Source organism: Glycine soja, chromosome 3 (genome assembly GCF_004193775.1).
Source record: "Glycine soja cultivar W05 chromosome 3, ASM419377v2, whole genome shotgun sequence".
Lineage (NCBI taxonomy): Eukaryota > Viridiplantae > Streptophyta > Magnoliopsida > Fabales > Fabaceae > Glycine > Glycine soja.
In genome coordinates, this window is record NC_041004.1 from 46,496,336 (window position 1) to 46,518,657 (window position 22,322).

General features: G+C 34.5%; 3 protein-coding genes and 1 pseudogene across 3 annotated transcripts; all 4 read right to left on the reverse strand.

The window, feature by feature from the left end:
- Nucleotides 1-2,388: 2,388 nt before the first annotated feature.
- On the reverse strand, nt 2,389-8,477 carry LOC114407724 (inositol phosphorylceramide glucuronosyltransferase 1-like). The gene is made up of 10 exons (XM_028370934.1): nt 7,975-8,477; nt 7,709-7,829; nt 6,527-6,712; nt 6,187-6,350; nt 5,240-5,347; nt 4,930-5,067; nt 4,703-4,837; nt 4,115-4,397; nt 3,879-4,002; nt 2,389-2,775 (listed from the first exon to the last, which is right to left on the reverse strand). Exons 1-10 carry the CDS (start codon nt 8,227-8,229, stop codon nt 2,634-2,636), a joined length of 1,656 nt encoding a protein of 551 aa, XP_028226735.1. The 5' UTR covers nt 8,230-8,477; the 3' UTR covers nt 2,389-2,633.
- A 1,104-nt stretch (nt 8,478-9,581) lies between these two features.
- Nucleotides 9,582-11,707, reverse strand: LOC114407725. Its single transcript, XM_028370935.1, has 6 exons — nt 11,572-11,707; nt 11,306-11,383; nt 11,124-11,193; nt 10,669-10,778; nt 9,939-10,053; nt 9,582-9,851 (listed from the first exon to the last, which is right to left on the reverse strand). Exons 2-6 carry the CDS (start codon nt 11,367-11,369, stop codon nt 9,767-9,769), a joined length of 444 nt encoding a protein of 147 aa, XP_028226736.1. The 5' UTR covers nt 11,370-11,383; nt 11,572-11,707; the 3' UTR covers nt 9,582-9,766.
- A 2,842-nt stretch (nt 11,708-14,549) lies between these two features.
- LOC114405341 lies at nt 14,550-15,717 on the reverse strand (annotated as a pseudogene).
- A 4,996-nt stretch (nt 15,718-20,713) lies between these two features.
- Nucleotides 20,714-21,835, reverse strand: LOC114405342. The gene has a single exon (XM_028367921.1). It carries the CDS (start codon nt 21,833-21,835, stop codon nt 20,714-20,716), a length of 1,122 nt encoding a protein of 373 aa, XP_028223722.1.
- Between the last annotated feature and the right edge of the window lie 487 nt (nt 21,836-22,322).

Below are 22,322 nucleotides of genomic sequence, written 5' to 3' on the forward strand. Positions count from 1 at the left end.
ACGAAAAAAATGTAATTTTGAAAAGATAAAATTTCGTTAAAGGTATCGAGTTTTCTAACAAAGATTAATTATCAACAAAGTTAATAAATATTTTGATATAATAATATAATAAAAATAATAATCTAATGTAAAGTGTTAATTAATATAGAGGATACATGTAATACACTAGTTTTTTTTTTCTTTTTAAGAATGAAATATAGATATTAGATAATTATAACAACTTATGCATATTACTTAATTAATAAGTTAAATTTCTATTGAGAATATCGATATCATTATTTATAAAGTTAATTGTTTTTATCTACCATACTTTATTACTTTAGGATAAGGATTATGTCGTCAACTCCTTCCTCCTTTTGTCCATTATCTTCTTTTTAATTTCATTATCAGATGTGTTAGTCACCTTGTGTTCCCACCTGAAGTAAAGTGATGCGCACCACAACAAAATGTAGTGTAAAGTTTAAAGTTTAAAGAGTTGATTAACACATTTCTACTGGTTTATGAGTCATCTATGGCCAAAACGACAAGGCAAATATGATGATTGACTTTGACAACTTCAATGACATTTCAATTAAACTGAACAAAATCCAGAATTAATGCAATATGAGCTAGCTAGCAAACATGTTAAATTTACTTGAGAAAGTATCTTTATGAAAAACTTAAAAGGCATATATATATATATATATATATATAGCTCGATTATGCATCATATTCAACCGGTTCACTCAGGCAAAATTTGTCCTTGCAAAAGCTTTTTTAAAAGATATTCACTTAATTTTTGCATATTATTTTTACGCTGCTAATTGACCTGAAAATTGTGTTTCCTTAATAGTAGAATAAATAATACATGTACTCACGGTATAAAGATTTCTTACAATACTATAATTTAATTACAAACTATTATGTGTGATAAATTGATTGATTTTTATAAAATTATTTTAAAATTATATTAAACATGATTTTTTATTAATTGATGGTCGGCACATATCTATTAGAGAGAGAGGGAAGGAGGGAAGAAACTCCAATAAAATAAAGCATGAATAACATAATATTTTCCTATGATAATAAGGTTCACATAAAAACCTGAAAAACGTTACTTTTTTAAAAAAAATATTTCATATTATACTTTAAAGTGACTTTTCCAAAAGTTATAAATAAATATTTTTAATAATACTATTAGTGTACGGATTTTTTTTCCCGCATTTTTGTTATTTCCCATTCATTGTGTTGACTTTAAGTGGGAGTATAGGATATCTCTAGTGAATTACTCCTGACTAACAGTGACGAACCACTTGAGAAGTCACGCTTGTACGATTTTCAACTTGTTAATTTCAACTATTAAGGATAGTTGAAAAGATATTAATAAATAATTTTAAAAAATCTCTTTAGAAGTGCTTGTTACACTAAAATTTAATTATAGATATATTCTATGAATTAGTCCATTATATGGTTTTCTAGTGCGAATTCCACTAGCAAGAAGGCTATGATAGGAAGCTCGCTTAATACACTAGTTTTATTGAAATGAAAATATACTATTTTTAATTTTAACTCTAATTTTGTTTCATTTTTAGAATACATCATATACAAAATAAAAATCATCATCAATTATTTTTATCAAATGCAACCTTAGTATAAATTCGAAACGAAATAAAAAATAATAATCTAAATGGGACGATCTATTTTGTTTTCTTTCATTGTTCTTTTCTTAATGAAATTAAAAGGAAGGAGAATAAAACAAATGATGAACTTTATATCTTCCTTTTTGTTGTTTATTGGAGATATGTTATTATTATATTCTCTAACATGTTCTTTTTATATTTTTTTGTTATTAATAAAAAAAATCATAAATTATGGAGTTAAGAATAGGGCACTAAATAAGAAGTGAAAGTCAGACATTAATTTAATTAAAACAAGTGTATTGAAATAGTTTGTTAGAGAGTACGTTAGTATTATTTCTCCAATAAATAATAAAAATGATCTGAGTTGGCAGAGTTACCCCTCATTAGTCATTACTTGGCCAACCCTTGTGCAGTGCCATCATAACAATAACTTATGCTTAATCTCCTGCACTTTATTAAATCGAGAGTAAATGATGTTCATTAACTTGTTTTAATGATTTTTTTAAAGAAAAATAGACAACTATAAAAAATTTAAAATGATTATTTTAAAATAATTTAAAATAGTAACTTAGGATTAAATAATAGTATAAAACAATTTTATATTATAAGTGTATAGACATTAAACTCTTTTTAATCTAAAAAAACTGTAAAAGAAAATCCAAAATAAACTAGCTCGCAACATTAAATGATAAGTTAACAATTTACCCTCTAAAATATACTGGACAAAACTAATCTTATTTTATGAACCATGTTTATGCCCACAACCACGTCAAATCAAAGAGCTGTTTGGAGCCACCATTATGCGTGATTTCAATAGAATAAGGTCATTTTCTGAAAGAATAACAATAATATTACAACAGGACCTCGGCAAAATACATTGTTAGAAGATAGACAAAATAGACAAAAATTCCTTAAATACATTTTCCACTAGAACAGCATTAGATATGTAAGCTGAAAAAGGGAAGAAAATATCGACCATAGTTTACATCACCACTTGCTATTGTCACAATCAAATCAACATAAGAAACACGAGCTACTATTTCGAGCATTATCGCGCTCATCAATGCCTTTAAGAAATGATCGGATTGCAAGATGTTCGGAAGCATATGTCATGAAAGACGCCAATATTATGCCCCCAACAACCATCAAACCTAACCTGTTAAAAATAAAAATGCAAATTTAATTTCAAGGAAATATTTGATAAATGATCTTTTAATACCAAAACTACTTTGAATTAACGGAAAAATAATGGCTAAATCCACTTCAAAATTAGAGAAGGCACTTTAGGAGGTTTCATTGACTTTCAACCACCACAGATAGTTGCTAGTTCTTACAATGTGATGTGATGTGATGATGTAGGGCAAAAAGTCAAGACAAAAATCTATCAAAAATTAGAGAATGACTGGGAAAAAAGAAAATTATAGTAGTATTTGATAATTTTGGGTTTATTATTCACCTAAAGGATCTTCCATTCAAAGACTAAGCTTTAGCTTCTATCATGATACAAGCTTAAGACCTCTCAATTCTCATATTGCATCTCTTCTTAGGGATTTCAGATTACAAGTACTAACCTACAACTTCCTAGGCTCAACTTACTAAAAAGCAAGTTACTAGTACACGAAAACAACTCCATAAATCTGACCTTTGACACTAACTACCCCAAGCTAATTAAGAGTCATGGGGCCTTTAAAATATGAAACAAAGTCTTAAATACATAACATAAAGTTAACCTGAAATACTACCCATACATAGAAGCCGCAAAAATTAACTAAAATATCTTGAAATTATAAAGATAGAGAACCCTGCATTAATTATAATTTACTATTTGTTTACTGCTCCTATATCATGAGTACAAACAAGTTATCGATGAAATAATAGCCAATTGGGCAGACATTGGACATTGGAAGTTCTTTTATGGTGTGTTTAAATGAAAGGGTAAAAAATAAAGGAGAAAATACGAAAACAATACATTTTCTTTGGTTTGGTTGAAGAGAAAATGAACAAAAGAGAAAAGTTTGCTTCTAGAAACAAAAATTCAAAAATTTCTTTCATTTTCTCTCCAATTCCTCATTTTCTTTCCTCTGAAACATGAAGAGGGTTATTGTAGAATTTTGACATTTCAAAATTGTCTAATAGTCAATGATATTGATAATAACAAAGACATGCCATTGCGAACAAAGATACAAGTTTCCTGAAAAAGAAAAAAAGTTTAGAAGTATTTTAACTAGACTAGCCATAATATATTAGAACATAAATTACCTTAAAAACAAAGCAGTTATTCCAAAAAGACAAGGCAACGATGGAGCTGCAATGGCCAACAAGGCCATCCCTAAACCATAGTACCATGTAGCAGAATCACAAGATGATATCTGTCGCTGATGAACTGTAAATACAGATAACATATAGATTCAATTAAAAAAAAAAAAAAAGTACCTCAACATCACAATTAAATGAAAAACAGAACCACAAAAGAAGCTTTACTCTTGAGAACATACATTTTTCTGAATCATAATCGGACCCAGGCTGTGACAAGGAAGATGCTGCTCGTGATCCCACTATTTTTCCCCACTGATAAATCAAATGGATATAACCTCCAAATAATATAAAAAAAATTGTGAATGTCCATTCATACATCAAAAGCAATCCAGTCCATGGCATCACTTGCTGAGGAACAATCAAGAGAGCTAGTCCCAGAGACACCACTGCAACCATAAAACAGACACAGACAGAAATGCCACCCAAATAAGCAGGAACCTTGTTCTGAGCACCATTTAAGAGCTGTTAGACACCATAGAAACAAAAATTAGTATGTTGAAAATATATAAATCCAACCATTAGGTACATCCAACTATAGGATATGCATTCTCTCGTTTGAAGCCATAACATGACCAGGTCATTTGATGATAGATAGTCATATAGACATAACTTCCTGTGCAGGAAAGAATGTGGGACTCAGTGTCAGGATTTGGGGAAATCACACATGCAGGGCATTGTGTTTGTCTTTCATCAAATGATTCCATCATGTGAGGTCATTGCATGGCAGGATACAAATCCTCAACTAGAAGACAGAAGAGAAAACCAACCTGATGGACAGAATTGGTAGTTGATGCCGAAATACTAGTATATGCAAGTGGCCCATTTGATCTAATCCTATAATAAAGGTGTCTGACTTGATCACATAGTGAGCTTCTACAAAGTGTACTGAAGTACCCTTGATTCTGCAGAAAATACAATTTTATAAGACTTATGTAAAGCCATATTAGCTTAATGCAAAGAGAATAGACAAGAATATCAATCCATGATAGCTGACCTTTGTAAATGAATGATAGCAGCAGAAGAGTAAAGCACAGAATGGTAGCAGAAAGAGAAATTTCACAAGAAAACTGTCTTTAGGATTCTGGCCCCCTCCTGTTCCAGGAAGGGATTCATCAAGCTGTTCCCTTACATCCTAAACATCCCACCAAGGTTCGAACAAACAAGTAAGTATACTTTTTGTAACAAGCTTCAACTGGGAAAACATGGTTACTTAGGCAAATGTGGTCTTTATAAATATGAGGATGAGACCATTTTTTTTTATATTAATAGAAAACCAAAAAAAGGATGATGAGTTGCGGAAGTACCTGCCAAACATCAACAGGTTTCAAAAGCCAAGACGTCCACCAGTCCCAAGGCTTAAGGGGGCCCAGTGTATAGTGAATCACACGGAGTTCATTCTCATCTACCATCCACTGGATAGATCAGCATGAATAGTTAGAATGTTAGACAATAGAATTGAAAGATGCAATACAAATGAATGCTCAGAGACAAATGCATGTAGTATTTGGTATGCAGGGTGTTATACTAAATCTTCTACAAAGTACTTGTTATTTAGGCTAGGTGCCCTATAATAGGACATAATAAAACAAAAATCTTAACAAGAATCTGAACTACTGATTTCTAAATGAAACAATTGTCACACACCTATCACTAATTTTATAAATTAGTGAAACATTTCAGAATTGATTGAAATCAGAAGTTTTGACAGACCACACATGCCCAAAAATTAAACTTCTAACACTAACTAAAGGAAAATGAAAATATGATGATGGAAAATCTTAAGATTTCTCAGATCATCACCTTGACCCATTAGTAAGCTCAGATTAACAAATATTGATTCTAACTGCTGCATGTGTGTTTGGTTTTCCATTGGGAAAGAGCCTAATGTATGTTTGCCTGCACACAACTAGTTATTACTTTTTTGTTTGCATGCTAGGGAATTTGTGCTAATGGAAAACCACACACTGTAAAACTACCACATTGCTAACAGTAATATAGGGTCACTTGAATGCCATAATTTATTCCAATGATCACACAGAATATCTGTTGAAAAGACAGTACATGTAAAACAAATCACATCATAATCATAGAACATCACAATAATTAAACATCATATACATTAAAGTGTGGGACTCTTTCAGAAAAGTTAACCATTGATTTGTAAAAACGACATCTCTCATGCAGTCATGCCTCACTGACTCTAGTTACTTAAAAGGAAAGTACTATCCAGTCATTATCTATATTATAGTACCTTGTTAGCAAGCATGTAAAGACCAACATCAGCGTTATACAGTGTTGATAGTCGCTCCATTTCAGGAATGGGTCTGGAACTCAACACCTCTGAGCTCAAATTTGGCTCAAAAACATGTGCATTGGGAAATCCAGAGTAATATGAATTGAGAAATCCTTGATCGCCTGTCAAAGGGAGAAAGACAGATGAAGACCATTGTTAAAAGCTATCAGGTTTAAATCGACATCTAGCATATATGGTCCTTGAAACAAAAAAATAAATAAAACAAAATAAAATAATAAATAAATAAATAAATAAAACCAAAGTAATAGAATATAGAAGTACCCAAAATTTGTTTTACCTCCAGTGTAAGATGCAGTAGTTTTTATTTTGCTCATCATGTCATTAAAAAGAGTAGCAGATGGCTCCACCACCATGACTCCCGAATTCAACCTCTCAGAATGCTTTAAGTTAGCACAGAATTTCCCACACTTGAAAAGATCATCAATATTTCTAACCACAATAGTGTCCGCATCAAGGTAAACAACTGCACATTCACATTCAACGCATAAACAACCAATAAACCACACATTGTACCACTTATAAGATAGAAAGCTTAAAACTTGAAACCTAAACTGTCTCCCCCAGTTTCACTTTATTCAAAAGCAACTAATAACTAACTGGAAATAAAAGGAAAAGTTTAACTAAACAGCACAGCATAGTAATTACTCCCATTTTTCAATGGCGAGAATTTAATTAGAATACACAGATTTTTATATTATCATTCAATCACATATTATTGGTATTGTCTACTTTAAAAACCATACTTGAGATTATTTTTGTATTGATTGTTAGTGCAAAAGTCTTTAACCAGGGAGTGCATAAAAATTAAACTCATAACCTAAATGAGAATTGTACACCATCCGGAATGGGTATCCAGGGAAACCGATTATGACAAAGGGAACGACTCACCCTTAAGCATTTATGCTACTAGGCTTAATTGGAGGGTTGTACACTATCCAGAATGGATATCTCGGGAATACCGACTCACCCTGAGGGTACTGGTTCTTACAACCGAGTAGCTGAAGCGACGCCCAACTTCCACTACGGCCGATTAGCCAAATCGATGGGAAGTACGGTACAAAATCGTACTCCAGAAACGTGTTGACAGGGTCAGGGAAACGCCGCGACCTAACATGTCAAACACACACAACCATGCACCCCATACAGTGTACAAGGGGGACAGGACTGAATCCGCACAATGGCGTGGCAAAAAGGAACCAACAAGACCCTTACACGTGAACACCATTGTCAGAGAACACCATTGTCAGAGAACACCATGTATAAATAGAGGTGAGCTGCATGGCTCATCTCAGGTTCATGGTTAGGCAGACCTAGGGGTAGACATTGATGGCGGCTTGAGCTAGAGCCCTCCGCCCTCTCTCCTTGGTATTCTCCAAGGTGAACAAGAATTATAAAGTTCCATCCTTATTTCTACAACCAGATGATATATACACACAAAAGGCCAAAAGAAAAAGGTTACCTTTCTTGTAGTCGGTCATGTTAAATATTTTGAGCTTTGTGTAGACACCCCAAAACCTCTTTGGACGCACTCGATTAGGATTAGCAAGTAAACTAATCATCTCCACTATCCACCCATCAGCCTTCACAAAATTCAAACACAAATCCACCAAATAAAGAGTTAAAATCACAAACTACACAAAACTCAGGTGTCAACAGATTCATGTCAAACATAGAGTTCAAATTTCAAATTTGAGGAAGACCCATTAAAAAGAAGATGATGAATACCCGGAGAAGGCTTTTGGCATAATCAGACACACCATCGGAGACCAACACTACCATGTCCTTGTTGGATCCAGTGTTCCGTATTGATTTTCCCAGAACTCTAACACCCAACAAGAATTCATCTCCGTACAAAAGAGTGACGTATGCCTCGTCCGTTTTCTTAGTCTTGGATGCCACACACCCTTCAAATTGAACACAAACTAAAACTATGCAAACTAGTATAGAACATAACCACCATGTAACACCATTTGCTTTCATTGCAACTCGATTCCGATTCGCCACCTTTTTTTCTTCCGTAGGACTCTGACTTTAATTTATAGTTGCGGATTAAATAAAGGTTGGAAGTTGAATTGAATTTTCGAAGTTTTGTTTTCTCCGTCGTCTCTGACAAGAACTCTGGCGGTCTTCTCTGGCTGCGTGCTTACGATTTGTGATCCGCTGCAGTGAGTTCCACGGGAAAACGCTGCCTCCTCCGCTGTCATTTTCAGGGAATCCAAGAATAAATCGCAACAATTCTACAAAAGCCTTTTTTTTTCCTGTTCTTTAACCCTTTGTTCGAAAATGAGGTATGGGAATTTATTTTTTGAAAAAAAAATTAAAAAAAAAAAGAAAAAATTGTTTTTAAAAATTAAGTCCTTTTATGTTCTTTACAACTAAAAAAACCATTATATGTATTTTTCATTTATACATTTTTTCTCTTGCTTAAAAATATCATAAAAATTCATTTTATATATTAAAAATATTTAACAAATATTAATCATTAACAAAATTAATAAATACTTTATACTGATTATAGTGATAAAAAAAATATTCAACAAAAGGGATATATTCAAACAAAATCTTGGTAAGTTAGTTGGATTTAAGTACTAGTTCATCCAATCTCAAATATAAGAAAATTAATTAATCATATTTAATTACATCAATCTTAATTAAAAATTACATAATAATCATTGTATAAAAAACAAAAATATATCCCAAAATGATTATTATTTTAATTTTTTAATGTAACATTAATATTTTTTTACTCATATCTCTAAGAACATCTATAATGCATAATACATAATTGTTTATATGGATTATTTATCATGATTTTAATTTTGTAAGACCTTACAATTTTACATAAATTTAAACATTCTACATTAAATTCACTTAAATGCTAAAGTTGTTGAACTGAGTAATTAATTTAATTTCACAGATCCTACTATGTTTGAAAAATATTCTATTGTATAAATTTACTAAGCAACAGTTACTCATATGAACAACACGATGTCATCTACTCCAATGAAAACGTCACTTAATAAAGTTAAACAATGTAAACACTCTCATAGGAGGATCTTCTAAGAATTTCAACATTCAAGTTAGTTAATATGTTAATATATGCAAGATATATCATTTCAAAAAATATGTGCAAGATACGAGTAAAAGGTAAAAATTAGAGAGATATCTTAGACCTTATCTCCTTTATTTATATTATTGTTGATCTAAGATATGCTCGCTTGTGACAGGAAGAGATGGCAAGTTAAACAGGAATAAGTGAATAACATTCCATCTCCCATGCAATTAGTCGACCCCTTTGGACCGTTTGGCCCACACAAGCTCTCCACAGAAAATTTAACAAAGATCGAAAGCAGATCTATCAACTCATCTATTTCAAAACGTATATCATACATAATGGCAGGACCTGTAATGATTCTACCACCAAGATACTTAGCGGCAACCATCTAAACAAAAATCGGAGTGAAAACAGAAAAATTATCCCTTTGGTAAGTGCATGCTACAGATCTGAAGGATTAATTTAAAGATTTTTTCGCCCTAATTGCCAAGTTAACTGATCAGCAGCTGCCATAGCCCTAGATGCTGGACCAATGGAACCTTCGTACCTGTGAAACAAAAAGATGAGTATACAGAGAGAGTAAATTGCATTAATAGGCCATGATAAATATGATGAATTTGAATTATATGCTTACATAGCAACCAAGATATAAGCTGCTGTTTGTATAACAATAGCACCTTCACCAGCAGGCTTTGATGTGTTTATACACCTTGCACTAAACCAGTTCTCATGAATTGACGTGATCAAGTCTGCTATGCAAATTTCCATTAGTAAAGTATAAGAAGGTAAACTACAATGCACCATGGCAGTAGATAAAGTTACAGATAAGGTATAAAAAGTGTAATGACTCAAATGACATGCATTATCATAACACATATATTATAACATGTATTTCCATGTATATCTGCAATCCACTCCAGGACATGGTAAATTTTCAAACTTTTTTACACATACGTGAGATGTATGAACACACACCTTGTGTGTTATTTATGATCTCCTAAAATAATTAGTAAATGTTCTAATGGAAAACAACTATGCATTTTATTCACAGACAGCCATATATACTTAAGCAATAAGTATAATTCCTTTTTTAAATCTCCTCAACTAACCTCTTAAACCTCTAAAAGATAGCAGGCGTTTAGTTTATATCTATATATGTAGGACTAGAATGCAGGTTATGAGCCCTCCAAGATTCTTAAATTCCTATTACCTAGATATGTGAGAGAATTCTTAAAATAGTGTATTCTTTTGTTTCAGAACCTTCAAATGTCCTTATAGTAGAGGGCATAAAAAAAGAAGTTGAAAAACAGAAAGCTGCAAGTAATTATTTAGGCAAATTAAAATACAGCTGAGTTTGAGCTTACACTGATTGGACCCAATAATGAAGAGCTCTGTCTGGAGTTTATTTTGTTTGATGAAGTCCACAAAGTGACTCAATTCAATGGGATTGGCTCTCATCCCTTCTTGCTCAGCACTGCCAGCATCAAATAACTCAATTGATAAATCCAATATTTCTAGAAATAACAAAGAAAATTCCGAATATGCAATAGAAGTGCCACAACAAAGGCAGCATGAAGTTTACCAGGCAGTTTGTGCAATTTTTCAGAAATAAATTATTAAACTTCTTCAACCACTGACAGTACTAAAGAGATTTTCAAAAAAGAAAAACACAGAATAACTGACAATGTTACAACCACTTTTGTGTTTAGATTAAAAACAATGTAGCAATAACAATACAGCTTCTTCTTAACAGCTTTGCTAAAAAAAAAAAAAAAACCTAAAATTGATAACAAGAATGAAACAAAATAAGCCTTCTTACATGGTAGATAATAATCGAGATGGTCCAGTCGGGTCATAATTAATAAGCAAAGCAGCTTTTAACGGATGACCTAGAAGATACGAGGATCAGATAAATCTCACCAATCTGACAATATGTACAATTTAATTTTTCAAACAGTTTGTATGCATATCAGCGTGGCTTGAAAGCAAGATGTTGCTGACCAGAATAACCAATGTTCGTAGAAGCCCACTTATCCCAGGTTTTATGCACAAAAGCCCAATCCATTGCGTTGATTGCGTCTGAAAAGAAGAAGAAGTTGAAAAAGGAATATAGTTTAGGGATTAGATTAGAGTAACCTTGTTTGCAGTTTAACTGGAAGAAAAGAGATAATTGATGATGTTACAGAGTAGGAAAAAGGGGTATTGATCTGTAATGTATATAGCTAGCCAGGATGACAAATAGAAGAAGCATTAAGTCAAATCAAAACCTTGATACAGTACAGGAAGATGCAGAGAGTGCCCTGCCCTTAACCACTTCAAGAACACAGCGTTTGAATCTCAAGTGCGGTACGGGTGCCAGGAGTACAATAAAGAGTAATTTTCTATTTCTACCTCGTTCCTGAATATAAAGAACGAGTAATCATTAACTGCAATCACGTTATATATATATATATATAAAAGATGGGAGATAGTATTATCTTAAAACTTTTCTTATAAATTCTCCTCTTATGATAAAAAAAAATATATTGAATAAGAAATGAGTAAAAAAGTTATTATTGAAAACAATGGAAACTATTATTCATTTTACATTTTAAAACCAATAAATCAATAAACATAGGTTAAATTAATATTTTGATGACTCTAATTTATTATTTAGGTTTAATTTTATTATTTAAGTTAAATTTAATCTTTTGTTTTTTTAAATTTGGTTCTCTAATTTTTTTTTTGTTCAATTTAATTATCTAATTTTTAAAATTGATTATTTTTTAAAAAAATATATATATTTTGTGACCATGTAACACTGCCTAATGTGCAATTTTAAGTCATTACAAAATATGATTTCTTATAATTTAAACTAAAGGAGTAACTTAAATGATTTAAATAAGCAGAGGGCCAACTTGAATCAAACAAAATTAGAGAACCAAATTAAACTTAAATAATAAATTAAAAAACCAAAATACTAATTTAACCAACATAAATATTCATCAACCTTCTCTTTTGTTTATTCTTTCATCCTATTCTTTTCAACTACATCATTACATTTTGATTTATCTTTTAAATGGGTTATTTCATCCAACTTTTACAAAAAAAATATAATTAGGTTGAGTGTTGAGTTGATTTCTCACTCTATCTAGGTGAGTTTTGACTTAGCTGAGCAATCCAATTTACTTGCTCTATTAAAAGTTACAAAATTATATTAAAAATATTATTTATAATAAAATATGAAGAAAAAATATTATTTCTAATAAATTTTAACAATAAAAAAATATATTAAAAAAAGTGTGGTTAAATACACTCCTAATATTTCTCAAACTATAATAAAGACAATAGTTGGTTGTATTTTTTCTCGTATTAAAATTAAAGCCTTACCTAACTTAGGCTCCCTAGTTGTGATCCTTAAAATAATCCTATAAATAGTATTTGGGTTGTTTGTTCAGTTATTAGTGAGTAGGATCACTTTAGATTTCAGTCTCTTTTTACACCAACAAAATAATTCACTCCGTTTAACAAAATACTAGTAGTACATACTACATAGCACAGTAACAGAGAAGAATTGATGAAGCAAAGACGGAGTGAGGGACTAGTAGCAGTTTTGTGTATGTATAGAACCGTGTTAGTTTTTATTGGACGTGTGTTAATATTCGTCAAACATGAATATTGATATTGATCAAGATATTTGGATTTTGCATCGTAATTGATTAAGTTCGGAAGACTGTGTTCTTGTTCAAGCTGTTCAAAGTAACTTATAAATCCAACAAAATTAATTTTTGTGAATATTTTTTATTATTTATGATTTTATCCTTCTTCTTTTTTTTTTGCTTTTGAATAGTCAACAATCGTAATATATTTTCATTCTAGCATTTATATCTTTTCTCACCAACCTATCCGTGTATTAAATACTCTTTCACTAATAAATATAAAAATAAGTTATTATTAGAAAATGTGCTGCAGTTTATCCTGCCCAAAAAGAATATCAACTTAAATTTTACTTACTTAACAACATATTTAATATAATAACTCCACGAGGCTTTCCAAGTCCTTCACATTCCTTCAACTGCATGTTCATATTCATGTTTTAGTGCTTTTGTTTTGATTCAAAGGTTTTTTCAACCCTTCTCCTTCTACTACACTAAGTCACCCGAATTCCATCACTTTCTTCCCTCCATCCGTAACTTCTATCTACTATTAACCATTTAAATTATTTTTTTATCATTTTTAAATTTTAACATATTTTTAATATGTGTGATATTACCATAATTTTATTAGAAAAAACGCTGAAAGTGATATTGACTTTAATCATTATAAAGATGAAAACATAATTCTTAATTTATATGATAATTATTACAGTAAAATTGGCTTGGTTCAAACTCAAATTCTAAATGTTATTTTTTTCATCCGAGATGGAATGTGTTTGAGATTCAATAAGAGATCAAATTATAGAATTAAAAAAAAAACTAATAATATTATTGTAAGTCAAAAGTGTATGGTACTTTAAATTATTTTGTATCTATTGCTATTTTATATTTAATTGTTATGCTAATTTAGTTTTGTAAACTTTATTAAATATGTATGCTTTATTTTGTAAATTAATATATTATGCAAATGTTTTCAATTATTAATTTTATTGTACAAAAATATGATATAAATTTAATTATTTATTTTTAAATTATTAATATATATATATATATATATTTAGTGTTCAATTTTTATGTATCTAATATAAAATATCCCCAATTATGTTTTATTTTTAACTATTTAAAATATGTTTAATACAAAATACTTTTCCAAACAATTAATGTCCATTTTAGTAATTTACATATTTAAAATTGATTTTGAGAACGAATTTTCAAATAATATTAAATGTGGAAATCAATTTTCACATACAAGTATTCAAACAAAAATCAATTTTATAGAATCATATTGATTTAGAATCGATTCTACAAAAGCATATTCAAACACGCACTTCATCTCCAACCCAGTTGGCCTTTCCCTTTGGACCAATTGGCCCCTCCTCACCATAAAGCTCCGTAGGAAACAATTCAAACAAATTCACCAAAGAAAATCTAACAAACACAGGAAGCAGGTCTATCAACTTATCTATTTCAGAACGTGAGTCATACACAACTGTAGGACCCCACTCTCATGTAACCAACATGTTTCAGCAATAGCTCCCTCACCAAGATACTCAGCCGCAACAACCTTGTATCTGGTGCTGGAATCCACTGTTAGTTTACTTCTAGCTGCTTCATTCTTTGCTCCTATTCCAAGTGTGGATGATCCCTGAAGGTAGCTCCCAGGATGAGGGAAACTTTGCTCCTCCCAGAGCTGTTTTTACATGAACATAAAGCTCTGCACTCTCTATGTCTCCCTTCTTTACATTATTTCTAGCATCATCATTAGTAGGCAAATCTATCCAATAAGCACCATCATTTGTTCCTCCACTAGGTAATTTTGATCCCTGGTAATCTATTGCTTTACCCTTCTCACTGTCTGTTGAATATGCAAGTGCTCCTTTCTTGAAAAACCATTGCACTGATGATGGCAAGTATACTCATCAGGGTGGAAGTATGCAGTGGGGCCATAATGATTGATGAGTGCATGAACTTGGTTTATGTTTGGCATGGCATGTAAGGTGGAGTCAAGATTCTTCAAGCAAGCAATATCTGCTATTTTTCCAGAGTTATTAGAATAGGTGCTGCAGAAGAATGTCCCGACTGATACACCTCTACCCCGCGTCCCTCTTTTGCATGCCCTTGTGTTCCAAACCTTGAATGAAATTTTTGAAAAAAATTTAGTTCATAGATAGTAATAGATCACAAGTCTCACATGTTTCTGTCAAATCGGTTCGCACACATCTTACTTCTTCAACTTCAGGTTCATCTGGTTTGTTAGTAACTACTAAGCCCATTGCTTTGTGTCCGAGTGGAGGATTTGGCAACCAAAAATAACCACATCCATCATGTGGTGAATCAGCACTCCATATCAAAGAGTAGTTAATTGGTTTTTTAAGAGCTGGAGATTCGGCTTCAGGTTCAGAACAAGTTTCACGAGCCACGAGAGCATGTCCTCTTAATGGCTGATCACTGGACTGGCAATAGTGACCTAGGCAGGAAAAATCATCTGGAATCTCTAAAGGTTTGTAAAATACATGACCCGATGATTTACCATGCGAACTTGGGCAGCTCCAAACTCTCTCAAACTTTCTTACTTTTAAAACTTCTAGTCTTCCAAGGCTTATTATTCCACTAGCAAAACCAACACCTGCACCATATCATTCACAAGTTTAGATAAAGAATATAATAATTACGCCACAAACATTTGATGGCACGGCAATAGAAAGTCAAATACATAATTAAAGAATTATTGATAACAGGATCGGAATTCAATTTTGTAATTAAACCTGCGCCAGACATTATGCTAGTCAATTTTGCAATTATGGCATGTTATTGATGCATTAATTAAGAGCCAAACAAACATCCATTAGAGGCATCATGAAGAACAAGCTGAATTAATAAGAAGTCTCAATAATTTAAAAAAATTATGGCGGTATGGAGGTTAGCATCTAAAATTTCATAAAAATTACCTAAATCCCTCACCACAAGACCGACCTTAAATGGGTCTCAATAATAATTGATAAGACATTAATCAAGTGGAATCAGGATAAGAAACTACAGTTGGAGTACAAGAACAAGAATAGGTAAGTCATGTGGTACTTTGTTTTCCAAAACAAAAACCACAATGGTTGTTACTGCAAAAGGAAGTATTCGGGTACAAATCAATGGCATTTCTCACGTAATATCAGATGTATACTATGCTCCTGAGCTTAAGACCAATCTATTAAGTCTAGGGCAACTCCAAGAAAAAGGTTTAGCCATTCTAATTCAAAATGGCACGTGCAAGATATTTTACCCAGACAGAGGCTTAATTATTCACACTACCATGAAAGGAAACAGGATGTTCTACTTGTCAGCATCTATAGGTCCTAAACACCCCCTGTGCCTCCAAGCTGAAGACGTCTCGGAAAAGGAAACTCAACTATGGCATAGTCGTTTTGAACACCTCAACTACAAAGGACTTAGCACACTCGCAAGCAAACAAATGGTACTTGGGCTACCCTCTCTGAAATCTCCCAAAACAATCTGCACTACCTGCCTCGTTGGAAAACAACATAGAGACTCCATACCAAAGCAAAGCTCATGGAAGGCGTCAACGAAGCTTCAGCTAATCCATGCCGACATCTGTGGTCCCATCTCGCCTCCCTCACACAGCAACAAAAGGTACGTTCTAAGCTTTATTGATGATTATTCACGTAAAGCTTGGATTTACTTTTTGCATGAAAAATCTGAAACAATTACTGTGTTCAAAAGCTTCAAAGCCTGTGTTGAAAAGGAAGCTGGTATCTAAATTGTTTGTCTAAGAAAAGATAGAGGTGGTGAATTCACCTCTAAGGAGTTTACAGAATTATGCACTAATCAAGGTATCTCTAGGCAATTGACGGCTGCCTACACCCCACAACAGAAAGGAGTCGCCGAACGCAAAAACCGAACTATCATGAATGTTGTACGAGCAGTATTACACGAGAAGCAAGTTCCAAAATCGTTCTGGCCCGAGGCGGTTCGGTGGTGTGTACACGTATCGTTCTGGCCCGAGGCGGTTCGGTGGTGTGTACACGTCCAAAACAGAAGTCCAACCTCCGGGGTAGATCAACAAACTCCAGAAGAAATATGGAGTGGAGTCAAGCCACGAGTGGATTACTTTCGGATATTTGGGTGTGTTGCACACACTCATGTTCCAGACCAAAAGAGACACAAGTTAGATGACAAAAGCCTAAAATGTGTTCTCTTGGGAGTGAGTGATGAGTCTAAAGCCTACAAACTATTTGATCCTATTTCAAAGAAAGTCATTGGGAGCAGAGACGTAGTGTTCGAAGAAGATAAAAGCTGGAACTGGCACGGACATGCAGAAGAGAATAAAGCCAATGTTCTTGATTGGGAAGACAAGGAAACTGAAGAAGATGCAGAACTTGTACAACATGAATTAATAGACGGATATGACAGCAATCAAGACGTACTTGAACCTCCCTCAAACTTAGAAAGCAATGCTAACCAAGATTCCCCAGTTGACGCATTACCAGTTGAAGGGAGGGTAACAAGGACTAGAAGACAACCAGCGTGGATGACTGATTACGAAACCAATCTCTCAACAGAGGAAGAGAGCTTAATGGCAATGATGATTGCTAACTCTGACGATCCACACTCCTTCGAAGAAGCACGTACAAGTCTGAAGTGGAGAGAAGCAATGAATACGGAGATGAAGGCAATTGAAAAGAATAATACTTAGGAACTTGTTGATCCTCTAGAAGGTGTTACACCCATTGGAGTTAAATGGATTTTCAAGACCAAATTCAATGAAAGTGGCAATATAGAAAAGTACAAGGCCAGATAAGTGGCCAAAGGATATGCCCAAAGATATGGAGTAGACTATATGAAGGTGCTTGCACCAGTTGCTAGACTTGACACTGTGAGGGTACTTTTAGCTTTGGCAGCTCAAGGTGCATGGGAAGTATTTCAACTTGATGTAAAAAGCGCCATTTTACTCGGTGAACTCCAAGAAGAAGTGTTTGTCCAGCAGCCCGCAGGATTTATCAAGAAAGGAAAAGAAGATCAAATATACCGGTTAAAGAAAGCACTATATGGACTTAAACAAGCACCAAGAGCTTGGTATAGCAAAATTGAGACTTACTTTGCAAAGGAACAGTTTGAAAGATGCCACAATGAACACACCTTGTTCACCAAAAAGGATCACGACAATATTCTAATAGTTAGCCTCTACGTTGACGATTTGATTATTACTGGAAATAGCAGAAACATGTGTGAAGAATTCAAAAGTTCAATGAAGCTGGAGTTTGATATGACCGACTTAGGTAAAATGAGACGCTTTCTTGGAATAGAAGTCATACAAAGTGATGCTGGAATTTTCATTTGTCAAAGGAGATATGCTTGTGAAATTCTAGCCAGATTCAATATGACAGATATTAATCCTGTGCGAAATCCTATTGTTCCAGGAACCATACTATCAAAGGATGATGAAGGTGCTGCAGTAGACGCTATAAAATTTAAACAAGCAATTGGAAGTCTCATGTATCTAACAGTAACTCGACCAGACTTGATGTTTGGAGTAAGTCTGATCAGCAGGTACATGGCAAATCCAAAGGAGTCACATTGGGCTGCAACAAAAAGACTCTTAAGGTATCTAAAAGGAACCACTGAGTACGGCCTATTCTATAAAAGGGGAAGAAAAACTGGTCTCATAGCTTACAGCGATAGCAATTATGCAGGAGATTTAGATGATAGAAGAAACACCTCTGGCTCAGTATTTATAATAGGGATTGGAGCTGTTTCATGGGCTTCGAAAAAACAGCCTGTGGTAAGTTTATCTACCACTGAGGCTGAATACATTGTTGCAGCATTCTGCACCTGTCAATGTACCTGGATCCGAAGAATCTTAGAGCATCTTGGATCGGAGGAAAAGGAAGAAACTGAGATTTTATGTGACAACAGCTCTACTATCCAACTATCCAAGAATCCTGTCCTTCACGGAAGATGTAAGCACATTGCAATAAGATTTCACTTTCTCAGAGATTTGGTACACGACCAAGTAGTGCGCCTGAGATACTGCAGTTCTGATGAGCAACTAGCTGACATAATGATCAAACCATTGAAGCTTGATCAATTTGAAAGGACTCGATGCATGCTTGGAGTAGTAAAAGCCACTAAGTAAGCTAAAATACAGCAGATGCATATAGCTTAAGGGAGGGAATATTGGTCAAATTTTGTGTGTTTTATTTACTGTTATGTGTGTCAGTTAATAAAATCCCTACTTTCAAGGGTTGTTCTATTCTTTAGGTTAGTTGGGTTACTTGTTCCTATTTTATTGTCATACAGAATGAACGTAACTCTATTTTCTGTTTTGTAAGGCTTATATAAGCCAACTATTGCTTATGAATAAAACACATTCTCTCTGAATTCATTTGAGTTCCTGCCCACTAAAAACAAAACGAAAAGGTTGTTTGTGGGTTACAGTGAGTTAACTGATTGTGGATGTCACTATCAATTTGGACACAAGTCCCCGTCCCGCCATTAGCCCTCTGTTTGTTTTGTTAGGAAAGCAGATAATCGTAAATAAGACGTTGGTTTCAGCATTAAGATATGCTTGGTTAGCTATTAAGAAAAAGTGAAGTCGCACCGAAAATTAAGTTATAAGTTCTTCACATTCCTAGGGTAATTGCCTCCTTCATGTCAAATGTTGTCCCTTTTTCCTTGATAGCATACATTGACTTCACTTGATTGTTTTCATTCTCATTTCCTCTTTGTATTATGATGATTCGCTTCATTTTCAAGCCTTATTCAAACATTTACGAGGTTTAATTATTCCAATATTTGCACGCACTATAACAATATATAGCTTTCTACTAACAGTATTGTATGGTATCACTTACCAAACCAAGACACTAGCTAAGACTACATTATAAAACTGCAAAAGAAAGACTTGGTTGAGTTCTGAAAAATCACATAAAAAATATAGCAACAATTTCAGACATATAAAAATTGTCAAACCACTACTAGCTACTCGCAGATATGTGTTTTTGCAACTTACAGAGGATGAAGATAAAGAGAAGAAAGGTGATGAATTAGGTGTGTGGAGGAAAGGAGTCGTGGGCAACGAACGTATCACAAGAGTCATAATTAAGCAATTGTGGCTTCAACGTAGTTGCAAACTTGCTCATTTGGCACCAAATATTTACTGGAAAATAATTGGGAGAGAAAGCATTAATTACAATTTCAAGGATGACGTTGTTCTATAAATAAACCCTTTAGATAATTGGAAAGGTTGAGATTATCTCTAATGTAGGGAGAACAAGAAAAGTGGACTAATTTTGTCAAAAAAACAAAAAAAAAATGGACTGATCATAAAGCATCGAAATCCCATGCTGCATGCATGTGATTGGATTCCGGTAGCCTATTTTCTCATTAAAATTATCTCAAACCAATAATTTGTTGTATTTGTATATTTTTTAAAAGAAAAATACATTAAAATGTAAAAAGGCCTTGTAAAATAACACACGACCAAGAAGATAAAGAGAATACATATGAATTGAATGACACAAGAAAATGAATATTTAAATAAAGAATTGAAAGAAAAAAAAAATACATGACGTAGGTAAACAAAACCCCTTTTGGCTCAATGGACAATGTCTAAACATAAATGTCAAGAAAAGAAGACGAAAGAAAAAAAGAAAGTAGATCGATGAGATAAGAGGCTGTTCTTCTATCTCAGTATTCCGTGACAAGGTTTATATATACCCATTCCATTCCATTAATTCACAGCCACATGCATCCTGTACGTTCCTCAAATATAGGAATCATCGTAAGTGAGTTCAGACGACGCACTAGTTACACGACCCTTGTCACCTCCCCGCCCTTTCCGCCGGTTCCCGCCGCCGCAAGTAATCGAAATCTCAACCCCAAACACCGACCCGAAACACGAACACGGCCCACCGCCCTGCCCGCGCCGCCTCGGCGTCCGACCCACGCGCTTCGACGTCTGCCTCAACACCTTCCGCTCATCAACGTAGTCCTCATACGCCGGAGTAAGCTCGTTCCTCCACCTCTCAATCTTCGTCTTCATCCCCTCCGTGCCGCTATTCTCCGACCACCCATCCATCGTGGAGCTCTCCACCGTGCGCGGCGCTGGCGGCGGCATGGGGTACAGCCCCTTCGCAATCGCAGCCGCCACCACCGACGGAGAGGGGCCCACGTCGGAAATAAGCGAGCCTTCGTTAAAAACGGCACCTTTCCGCATACCCACATCGGAATCCTGCCCGTCGTAACCGTAATGTTTTGCATTGCCATGGTAGGCGTAATCGTTAACGGTGGAGTCGTTTTTCTCACTCTGACAACGTTGTAGCGTCAAAAGACTAGAATCCAAGGGCGAGTGATGATGGTGAGTATTGTCGTCGTCCTCCTCGGATTTCTTTTTTTTCTTAGATGATTCCATGATGTCCCAATAGCCGACAGTGGAGGAGCTGAGTTCAGAATAAAGCGGCATGCTCCGCATGGTGCTGTCGAGGAGGTTGACGCCGATGTTGAGAATCCCTTGCGGGCGGCCGGAGGGTCGGCGAATTTGGAGGGCGACGAAGCGGAGCTTGGGTTTTCGGTTGGGAGGGAGGAGGTTGGTGAGTTGGACGGCGACGGTGCCGATGAGGACGTGGCGGAGCCAGGCGTGGGAATAGATCTCGATCATGATGACGGAGTTGTCGGAATTGAGGAAGCTGTCGTCGACGCGGAAGACGAACTTCTCGTTCCAGGTGGGATTGGTGTGGCCTTCTTGGTCCACTTGGGTGGCCAATTTGCGCTCAGGGTGGAGCCACGCCACCGCGTAGCCCCGAACGGATTTCGACACTTGGGCCAGGTCTTGGGCCGAGATCACGTTGATCTCAAGGAGCTGGTATGGGGGTGCAACCACCGACATGGTTGGATTTGAATAGGGGAGGGATCAACGATCACAACCACACACTCAGCCGTCGTGCCAATTCAAAACTCAAAACTCAAAACTCAAAAAAACTCTTTCTCTCTATTCGTTAATAATTTTGGGTTATGTTGTTCATCATTATATTGGAAGCCTCAACCTTTTTATTTTTGGGTTATGAAACTTACGGGATGACAACATGCGCTGGGAACGGAAAATACACAGCGAACCCTAACCAATTGTAAAAGAATTGGGTGAGTATCGTTTTAGGAAGGGGACTGTTGGAGATACGTTCGGAAGTGCAGCAGCTAGCTGAGTTGCATTTGTTGAACAATTTTGAGCTAGCTAGCCAGCTTGAATTCAATGTGACACCACCAACACACCCGATTCTGTTAGGACTTGGTGCACCAGATAAGCTAGCCTACATGCGTTCAACACAACACGTTAATTCAACCAAACAATTCTAATAATTAAAACATGTTTTTCGTTA